This window comes from Vulpes lagopus, chromosome 1, assembly GCF_018345385.1.
Source record: "Vulpes lagopus strain Blue_001 chromosome 1, ASM1834538v1, whole genome shotgun sequence".
NCBI lineage: Eukaryota > Metazoa > Chordata > Mammalia > Carnivora > Canidae > Vulpes > Vulpes lagopus.
The window spans coordinates 61,870,881-61,885,522 of NC_054824.1; the positions used below are offsets into that span (position 1 = coordinate 61,870,881).

Below are 14,642 nucleotides of genomic sequence, written 5' to 3' on the forward strand. Positions count from 1 at the left end.
TTTGTCTTCAAAAGCCAATAAAATACAATCATATGTGTGGTTATGTATATAATTATATAGATCTTATATATGTATTTAGCATACATGGCAGCAGCAGGGGATGGCCCAAAATGTTAGGTGGTAATATTTTAGGTAATCTATGCCTTCTTCATTGTACGTTTTTATATTTTTTCAAATTTCCTACAATATTTTTATTGTATTCTTTTTCAATACCTGAAAAGCAGTAAAAGTTGTTTAGGAAAAAAACAAATCAACAAACACACACAGCTCTTCCCCAGTACACTTTTAATTTTCCCATTTACCTTGGACTGCTCTGCCCTTGAAAAGTGATAGAAATACAAATTGAACTCTTTGGCACACTCTGGTTTCAGTTCATACATGCCTCGTCCTGTTAATCCAGGTTTTCTATGGAAAAAAAGTCCTTAAAATATTATTACTAAAGTCACACCCTAATTTATGAGACAGTCTTAGATAACAGAATAAAAAAGCAGAGCTCTCACTGCTGATGAATGTAAAGTGGTACTATTCTCTGGGTTAATTTGGTAATCTACATCCAAAGCTCTACATGCATCATCTTATCTGACACATCTACTTTGTATCTTCATAATTAACAAAATAAGGACATCACTGTTGGAGTGGGAGCAGGAAAAAGCAGGATTGAGGAATTGCCTCAACAATCTCAAGGGGATAAACTAGTTTACCTATTGACCACTAGAGAGTGAAGGCACTATTCAGAGGCCACCTCATAATTTAGGAGGCACATTCAGATGGAAACAAAGAAAGCAGTTTTAAGAAAGCTCAATGCATTGACTTCTGTCATATGCTCAGTTTATTTTTATTTTTTAAAATATTTTATTTATTTATTCATGAGAGACACAGAGAGTGAGAGGCAGAGACACAGGCAGAGGGAGAAGCAGATTCCATGCAGTGAGCCTTTTGCAGCACTCAACCCAGGGACCCCAGGATCACACCCTGGGCTGAAGATAGGTGCTCAACTGCTGAGCCACCTGGGCATCCTTCACCTGCTCAGTTTATTTATTTTTTATTTTTTAAAGATTTTATTTATTTATTCATGAGAGACACACAGAGAGAGGCAGAGAAACAGGAAGAGGGAGAAGCAGGCTCTATGTAGGGAACCTGACGTGGGACTCGATCCCGGGACTCCAGGATCACGCCCTGGGACGAAGACAGATGCTCAACCGCTGAGGCACCCAGGCGTCCCCATCTGCTCAGTTTAATGTCAATTATTTGAAACTATCAGCTAGGAACACCAGTTCTGAGCACAATGAAAATTCTCATAAACCAATTTAGGCTGATGAGTGCAGAGCTAGATCAGAAGAGTGAAATGACAGTGAGAAATGTAGTTCAGAACTATGCATCTGAAAATGTCTGTCACTCTCTGAAAGTAACAATTTCATTCTCAGTTCCATCAAAGGAAACTGTAAGAAAAATTAATATATATAAAAAATTGAACAGGAAAGAAAAGGAAGTAAACTCACTTGAAATGGGCAACTGCTTCAATTACGCTCTCCATGCCAGTCTCCTTGTTCTCCTAACAGCATGAGAAACAAGTAAGTGCATTTCATGTTAACAGTGTCTGCTAGCACGTTGAACATTGTACTTTTCTCTCCTCAGGCCTTAGATAGCAACCTTATGAAGCAGGTATACTATTATCTCAATTTTTATAGGTGAGGATTCCATAGTAAACATAATCATTAATATATAACCAAGGAAATTATTTTGTAAACTAACACCCAGATTCTATAATTAGAAACAAGTTACTACCATATGGATTCAAGGTGACAGCTTTCAAAAGGAATTAAGTTAAAAACAACACAAAGTACACATAACATTTAAACAAAATTTATATAAGATATTTATACTATTTCATGAAAATTACACTGATTCCTTATCTATTTTTAGTAAAACAGCATTTCCTAAATCATATCCCATTCATAAAAATATATTAATAGGAATGCTGATTAAAGAATTCTCTGGTCAAAAATATTTGGTAAATATACTTGCCATCACTTTGTACAAGGTATACTTTAAAATGCTGTTTTAAATTATATTCTTCTTGGGGTGCCTGGGTGGCTCAGTCAGTTAAGCATTTGACTCTTGATTTCAGCTCAGGACTTGATCTCAGGGTTATGAGATTGAGCACCTGGGTCGAGCTCTGTGCTGGACATGGAGCCTGCTTCAGATTCTCTCTCCCTCTCTTCTCCTGACCCCTAAAAAAATTCTTTATTCTATAAAGTCCAAGTGAAACTGTAATTGCTTCCTCATCTAACAGCTCAGGATTTATTTCCTGTGTTATAAAGTTTTAAGTAATTTTTATCCTGACTAGATTTAGTGATATTAAGAAATTATTAATTATTGTTCTTTTATCATGGCATATAGGTAGGTTTTTCTAAAAGTCCTTTAAGACCAGTTTCTCAACCTTGGCACTACTGACATCTGGATCAGATAATTCTTTGTTGTAGGGGATCTGTCCTGTGCATTGTATTATAGGATGTTTAGCTGTATCTCTGGCCTTTGCTCACTCAATGCCGGTAGCACCACACAACCCTGCCCTGAGTAGTGACACTGCCAAATATATCCTAGGAGGCAAAATTGTCTCTGATTGAGAACCACTGTTTTAATACATATACAATTCCATTTATAGATGAAATGCTAAGCCTGTTATTCTGGTTTTTTGTTTTTTGGTTAGAACAACTCAGCAAAATAAAATTCCAGTTAATTGTTGCACAACATTGTTTCACATATACATCAAACAGGCAAACTCCCCACCCCCTAGCAACTTCAAATACAAAAAAGGAAAAAAAGAGAAACTTTTTCTTGGACTTTTTAAACTATTTCATAAAACTACTTATATTATAGCTAAGTTCATGCAAAAAAAAACTACTGGAATGCTTGGAATAAGACCTTTTTTGTTGTTGTTTTTGTTTTTACAAGATTTTTTTTTTTTCTCCTTTGAAATTATAATGAACATGGTCACATTGCGAGTAAAGTCAGAAGCAGGGACAGAGAATGCTCTGAAGTCTGGTTTGGTCATCTGAGGAAATCATTAAAAATGGCTCATCCCTAGCAATATGCACACAAAAAAAATAAAATGTAAATAAAGAATACAAATTTTCCTTTAAGGTACTTTTAAGAAAAAAAAGCAGGGCCTTGGAAGTTTTGATTCTTTTTTCCTCCCCTATGGCAAACTTATTTTGTAGTTTTGGTTGGGTTATAAAGACCATGTATCATACGCCGGTAAACCTGATATATATTTTTTAAAGATTTTATTTATTTATTTGACAGAGAGAGAGAGGTGGGGGCAGTGGTGGGAGAGGGAGAGGCAGGCTCTCCGCTAGGCAGGGAGCCTGACACAGGGATTGATCCCAGAACTCTGGGATCATGACCTGACCCATAGGCAGACATTTAACCAACTAAGCCACTCAGATGCCCCTAAACCTGATATTCTTTTTCTGTTTTTTTAAAGATTTTATTTATTTATTCATGAGAGACAGGGAGAGAGAGGCAGACACTTAGGAAGAGGGAGGAGAAGCAGGTTCCATGCAGAAAGCCTGATGTGGAACTCAATGTGGGGACTCTAGGATCACGCCCTGAGCCAAAGGCAGATAGCTCAATCACTGAGCCATCCCAAGTGTCCCCTAACCCTAGTATTCTTAACAAAATAACCCAGTGGGGGGCGTAGGGATTTGTGATTGGGGTATAAATAAAACAAGACTGGCTGAAACTGGTGATAAATTCTGTTACACTATGCTTTCTATTTCTATAGATATTTGAAACTTTTCATAACATAAAGCTTAAAGGAAGTATTACTATGCAACAAATAGAGGTTTAAATCCCAGAAGAATGAATATTAAGGTTGAAAGTTTTAATCTTGGGCAGCCCGGGTGGCTCAGCAGTTTGGCGCTGCCTTTAGCCCAGGGTGTGATCCTTGAGACGCAGGATCGAGTCCCGCGTTGGGCTCCCTGCATGGAGCCTGCTTCTCCCTCTGCCTGTCTCTCTGCCTCTCTCTCTCTCTGTGTCTCTCATGAATAAATAAATAAAATCTTTAAAAAAAAAGAAAAAAAGAAAGTTTTAATCTTTGTTTCAAATTTGGGAAAACATTTAAAAAAGCCCAAGGAAATAAGGATCTCTCCTAACTACAAGTGTTGGGTATCTATCTGAAAGCCCTGTTGCTGAAAAATAGTTGGCCAAAGAACCGGAGATCCTGGGACAAGAAATAGTTACAATTAGCCTCTGAATCCTCATGTGAACATTATTTTACATTCACTAAAATGAAAGAGATGGCTTCCTAAGGAGAGTTTTGGGATGCTTCAGAAGAAAAAAAGCTCTGAAAAACTTTAGTATCCTCAACATAGCTGAGCAGGTATTTCTTACTTCTCCAATAATATTAAGTCACAAAGTTATTATCTTCACCCGTGGTAACTTTGTAGTAAGGACTCTATAACAAGCCCTGTCTACTGGATACGTAACTTCAGTTCTTAAGATCAGGTTTACTTTATTCAGCATCCTTATCTCTTCTAAGAATTCATTGTAAAAGATTCTACTTCTATGCTGCCTACTATCCCTGGTCACTAATACTCTCTCTTTTTTTCCCCCCTAGTATTAAAAAAAAAAAAAAAAATTAAAGTAACCTCTGTGCCAAATGTGGGGCTCGAACCCATGATGCCAAGATCAAGAGTTACATGCTCTACCGACTGAGCCAGCCAGGTGCCCCTCTAATTACTTCTAGTAAGAGTGACTAGGAATTATATGTGTCCTAGAATTATAGTCTTTACCACTGTGGAAAAGGTATACAGAAGTAAATCTAAACATAATAGCCTAACAGATAGGGAGGAATTTCCATAACTTCTTTTGTAAGATCCAAGTACTTACATCTTCAGGTAAAGACTTCACCAATTCACTATGAGCCATAGGTTTGATGCTTAACTGATGGATAATCTCTCGCTTAATTTCATCTGTAGCATTTACCTGTCCAACTCCAGGACTAAATCTCTCTCCTATTGAGGCAGAAGTACATATACACACATTTAACATAATCATAATACTTAAGCAGCATATACTTTTAATTCATTCAACACAATATATTTTTCTTTCTGTGCAGCGGAAAAGTAATAATTAGTTTGATAACAAGCTAGGGTGAAAGCAGGCTTTGGGCAGCAGAGAGAGAACTCTGGTTTCTATTTTGAAAGAATGGGATCAGAGGCAGGAAGGGATTGGATATAGTCAATTGCTGTACCAGTAGACTGGGAGACTGCTTTTAAGCCATCTGCCACATGGTAGCAGGGAGGGAGAACCTTCCTTTGTCCTTCTACCTAGTGCTAAATAAGATCTCACCTTCTGAGACCTTTCTTAGTATCACCTTCTGAGAGCAGCCAGGATTCTCTGTTCTATGGACTACAGAGTCTAAAATAGCAGAGGAAGTAGTGAAGGTAAGGATAAAAGAATAGGAAAGATGGAGGTGACAGGACTGAAGATATAGGCAATAAGAAAAGAAATCTGCATCTATTAGCCACAAGTCTCTATTAACTTATTATTATCATATCTAAAGCCAAAATGACAGTTCTATAACACAAAACTATAGAAAGAAACATACCTAAGATACAAAGGAACAGTAAATAGCTCCTAAATATCCTATTCTTACTTGCTAACCTCTTCTGTCCTACTTTTTTCTCCCCAAAGAGTCTTTCAGATTATTCTGCTTCAGTTATTTGTGCTCTCTTGTTCCAAAGTACCACAACACTATCACTTTCAGTGCTACAGTAACCAGAAGTGAGAAAGAGATGGATGAATGCTCTAATCTTCCTGAAACTGAAGAACTGCTCAAACAAAAGAAACATAGCTTAGAAATTCGGAACTATTTGTTATCACAAAAGCCAATATAATTGATAAATGTTGCAAACAACCGAAACTTACCAACAATCATTATAATGAGGTATAGCATTTCTTCTATTAGAGTATTGTTTTGCTGAACTACATCCTGTAACAAGTTGGGGGGTTGGGGAGAGAAAGTTCAAAGATAAAAATATAAAAACTGTATTATCTCAGATAATTAACATATCCAAAAAGAATGAAAGATTTTTCTTCAATGATGTATTGTGGTCTTATAAAACATGCTCTTACCTTATGGGTAATCTCAGAGCTAAATCTTTTTCCATAGTCTGGAGTACTGAAAATCTGATAAAGTTCAAAGCGGCTGAGCATTATCATCAGGAAATGATTTGGATCCATCATGGAGACACCTGTCTTTTTTTTTTTTTTTTTTTTTTTTTAAAGTTTGAGATAAAGGAAAAGAGGGAGGTCAAAGGGGCTACTAAACAATTCGTGAAAGATATTTTGGGGAGCATAAGTGAAAATAGCTTACTTATTCACCAATCCCTAAAACAGATGAAAACCCACTTAGCCAATTGCCTACCTGTGGAAGCTATAAATGTAAATAAAAATCTATGCTGGTAAAACAAGACATAGACAAAACAAAAAACCCTTTAAACCTAACACATCAGAATAACATGGACTATATGTTCTTTTTCTTTTTAATGCTCTGAATTAACTGCAACCCATGAATTCAGTTCTGAAGTTTTATCTGAAGGCTCTCGTCACTATCTAGTAGTGTATGGACTCTGAAAGAAATGCACTATGGCAAAAAAAAAAAAAAAAGAAAAAAGAAAAAAGAAATGCACTATGGCAATTAAGCTTCTAGTTCTTTTTATTTACATAATATTAAACTCTAGAGCTCTCAAACTAATTTTTGATGATTATACTAACTGAAACAACAGCTTTAAAATGTTAGTTTAGTTTTAATTCTCCTTTAATTCCATTTGTATAAATTCTAAATCAACTTGGATTTAAGTTTATTTTGGGTCAATCATTTTTTAAAGACTCTGAAAGAGAGACTATGGAAGAGAACACAAGCTGGGAGGAGGGGTAGAGAAAGAGGGAGGAGCAGGCTGCCCACTGAGCAGGAAGCCTGATGCGGGGCTTGATCCCAGGACCCTGGGATCATGACCTGAGTCTAAGCTGCTTAACCAACTGACCCACCCAGACGACCTGAGCCAATAATTTTTGAAATTCACATTTCATAACCTTTTCTATGATTTTTGTTTTAATAAATAAATTATTTTAAAAGATTTTATGTACTTATTCATGAGAGACACACAGAGAGAGGCAGAGACACAAGTAAATGGAAAGTAGGCTCCCCAATGGTACTCCATGCCAGGACCCCAGGATCATACTCCGAGCCAAAGGTAGATGCTCAAGCATTGAGCCACTGAGGTGTCCCCTTTTTTATGATTTTTAAATCCACTCAGCAATAACAAGGAAAAATTACTATGTGATAAGACTTTCTGCTATGCATAGTAGACAAAAAGGGACTAAGATATAGTTGCCAAGGTTTAACGGAGAGGATAAGAAGTAAATAGGCAACTGTGATCCAGAGCTATGAATGCCATGGTAATCGGGATGAGCACCATGCTATGGGTGTTCCCAAATGGAATACTTAGCTACATTTTTGTGTGTTGGGGAAGGCTTTCTAGAGAAAGTGACACTAAATACTAAGACATACAGGAAAACAAGTTACAAGGTGAACAGAAAAGGAAGGGGGTAGGGTAGGCAAACTAGGGAGCAAAACAAATAAATACAGAATTTAAGACTTAAGAGAGAACACAGGAATCTCAGGGAATTTTAACATAGTTATGTTTCATAAGCCTTGGAAATCAGTTTAAGAGGTTTGGATCTTTAACCAAAGGACAATTAAAAAAGGATGGCTTTCAGGTTTCTGACTCTAACAACTTTAAAGATTGTTGAACAATATGCCAAGGTAGGAAATCCAAGATAGGAGGAGGAAGGTATGGCAGAAATAAGAGGAGTTAGTTTGAATATGTTAAATCTGACATGTGTCCAGGAAATTGATATGGAAATGTTCTATAGCCTGTTAGTCTTATGATTGGAGCTCAGGAGACAGGGCTAGGCTGGTGTTACAGATTTGGGAGTAATCATAAGTGACTGGGTTCTGTGGAAATGACAAGAAAAAAAACATTCCTTACAACCTGTAAGTTTAATGCTTTTAATTCATTACCTGAAGCATTACTATATCCTTGTCAAACATTTCACGTCTGCATTTCACATTATGGTAGTAATAAATCTAAAAAAAAATTATATTGGGTAATAGGTTTTTATTTGTGCAGCTCTCTCCTCTCCCCAATCCCCAAGAGCACATGAGTTTAATGCAAGTGCACATGGGCATGCACACGTACACACACACACACACACACACACACACACACACACACAATGTGGTTTCTTTAACAGTTAATACTGTCTTAGAAGAGATTAAATAATTAGAAATTTCCAGATTTCAATGTTCATTCTATGGTTCATATTTTGCAGCCAACTTTCTGTGTTTCCTAACAAAGTTACTCTTCTGTAAGGTTTATGGCTATGAAAAATGGAAAAAAAAAACCCTGCACCAAGCCTTGATAAAGTCTAAAAATAAAACCAAAATTCCAGAGCTGTAGTAATAGAACTTTTCTTTGAAGTATAGTTGACACACAATGTTACATTAATTTCAGATGTTCAACATAGTAATTGGGCAAGTCTGTATGTTATGCTATGCTCACCACAAGTGTAGCCACCATTTTTTATCATATAATTTTATCACAATACCATTGATTATATTTCCTGTGCTGTGCCTTTTATCTTTGTGACTTATTTATTCCATAATTGGAAATTTGTACCTTTCACTCTGCTTTACCCTTCTTACTCACCCCCTGACTTCTTCCCCTCTGGTAACCATCAGTTTCTAACGAACTTTCATCTTTTACCACAATTTTATTTAAATAGATGAAATCTGGATTTTTCTTATGTTTTGTTGTTCTAAAACTGTTCTAAAAATGCTCTCAAGTTAAAAATCAAGAAAATTGCGTTCATTTCTATTGTTTCTTAGCAAAGTATGAATAAAAGTTCTAAGAAACTTTTTGGTTTAACATTACATTTATCTTCTCAAACAATTTTAATATACATATACTCAACTTTCAATGACTTATGTACAACCTTCACAGATGCCAAAGGAATAGATGGATTGAAAACTCTTCATAAACTAAAAAATACTTACCTGGTTTACTAGAGAGAAGCCATTTCTCCTCCACATTCCTGCATGTACTTGGGCACATAAAACAAGACATCTAAGAGGGTGTTCTATCAACATGGGTGGGCTAAGTTCACTCTGTATATATTAAAAAAAAATAATAATAAATTTAAAAATCCACAAAAATCTCAACTCTTATTATAAAGAAGATAGGGATGGAAACTTTGTATAAAACAATAGTTAAAATTACTTAAAGTATGTTTGCGTGATGGTTAATTTTATGTGTCAACTTGGCTAGGCCATGGTACCTAGTTTTTGATTAATGCCAGTCTAGATGTTGGTGCGAGTATTTTGTTGAAGTGACTGATTAGCATTTAAATTAGTAGACTCTAAGTTAAGCAGATTACCCTCTGTAATGTGGCTGGACTTCATCCAATTAGTTCAAGGCCTTATAAGAAATACTGAGGTCCCCCGCAGGATGAAGAAATTGTTTCCAGAATGTCTTTGGACCTCAGGCTACAACATTAACTCTTCCTTAGGTCTCTAGTCTGTCAGACTACCACACAGGTATATTTCAGACTTGCTAGGTCCCATAACTGCACAAGCCAATTCCTTACAATAAATCTTGTTTTTTTCTTTTTCTCTCTCCATACTTACATACCCGTGTGCACATGCATGGGCACACAATCTTCTATTGGTTCTGTTTTTCTGGAGCATCCTGATTAATCAAGTTTGTTTTCAAGTGGTTTCAAGTTTATGAAACATAATAGATAGGTATTTACTTTTAAATGTTAGTATTACTTACTAGAGGTAGGAGCTCTGGAAATTTATATGCCACTTCACTTTTGCTTAATAATACATGTAAACCTGCATGGGAGAACAAACAAAAAAGTATTTCTACAACTGCAGATCATTTAGAAAAAAGTCCTAAGTATTCACTCAACTTTGTATCTAACTACTCTTTCTCTTTGGGAACCTATCCCATTACAAATTAAGATTAAAAAATAAATTGCATCCATAAATGAAGCTTTTTAAAATGAGATTCTCATGAACCTCTGTATCAAAGGTACACTTAGAGCTAGAATCCTAATTATAGGTACTAATAGACATAGATGACATTTTATAGAAGTAAATGTTAGACATACAAATACAGCAAAAGCAGTTATATAATTATCAAAGCAATTTATGCTATGCCCACTTTAGGGTCATATTTCACTGGGTTGTGGAGTTTGTTCTCATTTACAGTATAGTAGGAGAGATCCTTCTGGCAAGAAGAGAGACTTGTGGTCTGTGCTGATCCTGACCTCAGATTTAAGTTCCCCAGAACTTCCAGCATAAAATCAAAGCCTCTCTAGTTCCCAACTGCAAAGGGCTCTTGAATAGCTCAACCTTGGTTAATTCAGTTAACTAAGAATTAATTGTCCTATTTATGTTGTTGTCTACACAGAGAATGTTTTTTTACAATCTTGTCAATAGATGTGGCCATATGGTCAAGTCTGGCTTGTGGCTTTCATACTCACGAAGACCTGCATCATGAGTCTCATTCTAATGACCTGCACTCAACATCTGCCACTTAACCTCCATTAGTACATATTCCAAGTTGTTCTTGAACTGTTTTGTGTATGTTTACTTTAGTAAGCTCTTCAATTAGATTATAAGCATTTAGGTCAAGCTTTATCAAATATAGTCAGTAGAATGCTCAAAAATGGCTACTGAGAAGATCTGAGAGTGATACAGATTTAGGCAGAAATGAGTACATTCTCAGAGTACTGTTTTCCTTGTGGATAACTTTCAGCATTGGCCTCCATCATACAACCAGATTTCTGAAGGCAGCAAAGATTAGTAGCTGAGTTGTAAACAGGACCAACATTCCTACATTCCAGATGAATACTTTCCCACAACACCATGCTTGCCACCTGCTCATATCAAGTATCAACAGGTTCAGTGCTCACAGCACTTACAGAAACAAAACAGGGCCGGAACAAGTTATAGAAATAAGGAATTTCTTCCCACAATCACAATTGCATACTTAAGTACTTCTTTGTTGTCCTATTTGTTGCATTAGTAATATTTAGATGTCTAAGTTATCTTAAATCTCCATGACTGCCAGAAGACTGCTGGAATGCTAGGCCCTAGCACAAAAAAATGTGACAATGCTCAGAACAATGAAAAAAAATGCATTCAGAAAAGAAAGGGATTATAAGTCCTTATCCCATGGACATTATAAAAGAATAATAAAGGAATACTAGGAACAGTTCTATGTTCACAAATTTGATAACTTAGATGAAATGTAACAATTTCTTAAAAAACATGAACTACTAAAACTCCTACAAGGAGAAACAGATACTTAGAACTAACCTATAGCCATTAAAGAAACTGATTCAGTAATTAATTAACCTTCCAGGAAAAAAAAAAGGATCAAGTCCATATGGTTTCACTGATGAATTTTACCAAACATTTAAAGAAGAAATGATATCAATTCTCCACAATCTCTTACACACATATGTACACAACCACTTTCACATCACATTACTGAACCACATACCTAAGATAAATTACAAATTCTGCAATAAGTAAAAATAACTATCATTAGAACTCTGTTCTACTCTCAAAGTAAAAATGGAACTACAGGGAACAGTAGTATGTGAGCAGGGTAAGAATTCCTGCAATCAAGAAATATAGAAGGAAGCTACACTGAAATGGATTTGTAGATAGAGATGGACAAGTGCATATTCAAAGTTTTTACCTGCTGCAAGGTTGCAGCTTCAAATACTCTACCATGTATATAAAGGGCTTATAAATCAACTACTTATGACTAAAAAACAATCATTCCAATTTGGGACTCACTCTTGACCTGCTGCTTAAAAAGGTTATCAATAAATGAATAAAAAACAGCTTAGAGGGAGAGAAAAAAAATTTAGAATGGTTTCAATTTATAAGCAATCAGTTAAGTGATAAGGTGATTTGAACTGTAATAACGCAGACTTTGACTTTTTCTTACTGCATGACATTAAGGAAGTCGCCTCTGTATCTTAGTCTTCCCATCTGGGAAGCAAATGTAATAATAATACCTACCTTATAGGCTGATATGATAATTAAAGAAGTTAATGCTTATAAAACTCTCAGTATAATGTATAGTAAGTATTCAAAAAATATTAATCACAAACAACAATTTAAAAAATAATTTCAGGGTTCTTTTCTGGGGAGAAATGCTTTACCTGCAAGTAAGCGAGAAACTGGGAGGTGAATGCTAACTTTTTCTTGGGAAACACAGTATCTGATAGTTTCCACTGAATGTCCACAAATGCTTAATGTGATTGGTTGTTCACCATCAGTGAAACCACCATGACACTGCATCAATACAGCAAGGCATTTCTTGTAAGCTTCAATTAACACTTTTTCCTAAAAAAGAGGATTTTCTGTAAGTTACTCAAAAGTTTGGATTTCTACAATATTGAATAAGCACCTCAAATTCAACGATGAGTAAGTACCTCAGACATCAATATAGGCAAAACCAAACTCAATCTTCCTTCCCTCAACTCGGTCCCTCTTCCAGTGCCCTGTCTTAGGGAAGAACATCTCCATATAGCTGTGGAAGTCTAGAAGTTATTCCAATACTCTCCTTTCTCTCATTTCCCACTCTCCAATCAATAACCAAGCTGGCAATTTCATCTTCTAAATTTCTCTCAAACCTGCCCACTGATCATCTTCAGTAACTCAAAGGAAAGCCAACCATCTATTAAATCCCTTGTTTCTACCCTTGCTCTCCTCCATCTATTCTTACACAGAGTAATTTAAAAAAATATGTAAACTGGATCATGTCACCTTTTCTGCTTGGTAGCTGCTAGTGGCATCCCAAATCAGAATAAAATCCAAACTTCTTTCCATGACCTCCAAGGTCCTGCAAAGTCAGTCTGCCTTTCTACCTTCAACCTCTGTGCTCCAACCTGAGCCTTCTCACTCTCTTTTTCATCACAGAGCATGATGCAGTTGTCTCTCAGTCAGGAATATTCTTTAATTCTTTACTCTTTGATCAGTTAACTGACCTATATCTCATAGAAGTCTTCTCTTACCTCTTAACTTACACAGGCTCTCATCTAGACTTTATAAAGACAGAGAACAAATGAAATAATTGTAAAGCTTTATTTTTGGATAAATTTCTTTCTTTTTTTACTTTTGGATAAATTTCTAAACTCTTTTTATATGCTCAAAATCTAGATGAGATTGTGGAAAAAATGAAGATAGCAACATAAGAGAAGAAAGAAAGTAGATTACTTCTTCCTCTATTTTCCAATTTTTAAGCCCTCAGAATTTAAACTTTTATGGAATTTATAGGTAAGAGAGGAAAATACGTTGTTTCATAAGGTAAGTATCACCACTATACTCTCCAAATCTCCTCAGAATTTTCTTTGGAGTCTTTACTCCCCCTCATCCATTTATCTCCTACCCCCACCCCTAGAAGAAACTCACATCTAAAGCACACCAGTCCTGCATCATTGAAATGACATGTGTTAATTTCATTTGTAGTGTGAAGGCTGCCTCCCACTCTGGTTCCATTTCAATATGCTGTCCTACTTGACGTGTAATTGGATCCATTCCCTTAAAGGAAGAGAAAAGATTTTAAATGGATTAAAATTGTATTTATCCTCTTACATAGAATTTTAAGAAATAATACAGAAAAAATATATATTGATTATAAAAACAAAGTTTTTAACAAATAGCTTCAAGTAGTCTAAGCAGTCCAATTCTCTATATTACATTTTTATATTAACATTCTCTAAAATATAAATAAGGAGGGGCACCTGGGTAGCTCAGTCGGTTAAGCGTCTGCCTTTATTTTTTTTTATTTTTTTTTTTTAAGCGTCTGCCTTTAGCTCAGGTTATGATCCCAGGGTCCTGGGACTGAGCCCTGTGTTGGGCTCAGCGGGAAGTCTGCTTCTTCCTCTTCCTTTGCCTCTCCCCCTGCTCACACACTCTCTCTCAAGTGACCACATAAAATCTTAAATTAATTTTGAATTCAATAATCTTGAATTATTTTTGAGGCAATCTTGTATATGTTTTAAACAATCCTGTATACTTCACTGCAACAATCCTTCTAATTATTTTTTAGCTCTATCATCTACAGACTAAACTGTTAGAAGAAATTAGGCTTTTAGGGGATCCCTGGGTGGCTCAGCGGTTTGGCGCCTGCCTTTGGCCCAGGGCGCTATCCTGGAGACCTGGGATCGAGTCCCACATCGGGATCCCGGCATGGAGCCTACTTCTCCCTCTGCCTGTGTCTCTGCCTCTCTCTCTCTCTCTCTCTCTCTCTGTGTCTATCGTAAACAAATAAATTAAAAAAAAAAAAAAATTAGGCTTTTAAAATGTTACTGGAATAAAGTTTTCATATTAATTCCTAATCTGCAACTAAAAGTTCTCACAGACTAAAAGAAAGCAAAAGAACCAAAAAACCCCTACAAAAAATACCAGAAAAAAAGCAAAACAAAAAAAATAAAATGGTTTTATAAGAACATACATTTTTGAAATAATTTTATTTATTCAT

At 35.8% G+C, this 14,642-nt stretch overlaps 1 protein-coding gene across 7 annotated transcripts in view; it reads right to left on the reverse strand.

The window, feature by feature from the left end:
* The window catches only part of UBR2 (ubiquitin protein ligase E3 component n-recognin 2), a 122,975-nt gene that overhangs the window by 35,915 nt on the left and 72,418 nt on the right, over positions 1-14,642 (reverse strand). For 6 of the 7 annotated variants that reach the window (XM_041769855.1, XM_041769780.1, XM_041769746.1 and 3 more), the window contains 10 exons: positions 13,571-13,699; positions 12,319-12,502; positions 9,906-9,967; positions 9,128-9,238; positions 8,093-8,158; positions 6,142-6,264; positions 5,935-5,998; positions 4,894-5,018; positions 1,500-1,552; positions 303-405 (listed from right to left, as the gene is read on the reverse strand). In XM_041769855.1, coding sequence (XP_041625789.1) covers positions 303-405; positions 1,500-1,552; positions 4,894-5,018; positions 5,935-5,998; positions 6,142-6,264; positions 8,093-8,158; positions 9,128-9,238; positions 9,906-9,967; positions 12,319-12,502; positions 13,571-13,699 — 1,020 coding nt within the window. Of the gene's footprint in view, positions 1-302; positions 406-1,499; positions 1,553-4,893; positions 5,019-5,934; positions 5,999-6,141; positions 6,265-8,092; positions 8,159-9,127; positions 9,239-9,905; positions 9,968-12,318; positions 12,503-13,570; positions 13,700-14,642 lie in introns of those variants that run through there. The other variant, XR_005990143.1, reaches the window with a different exon arrangement.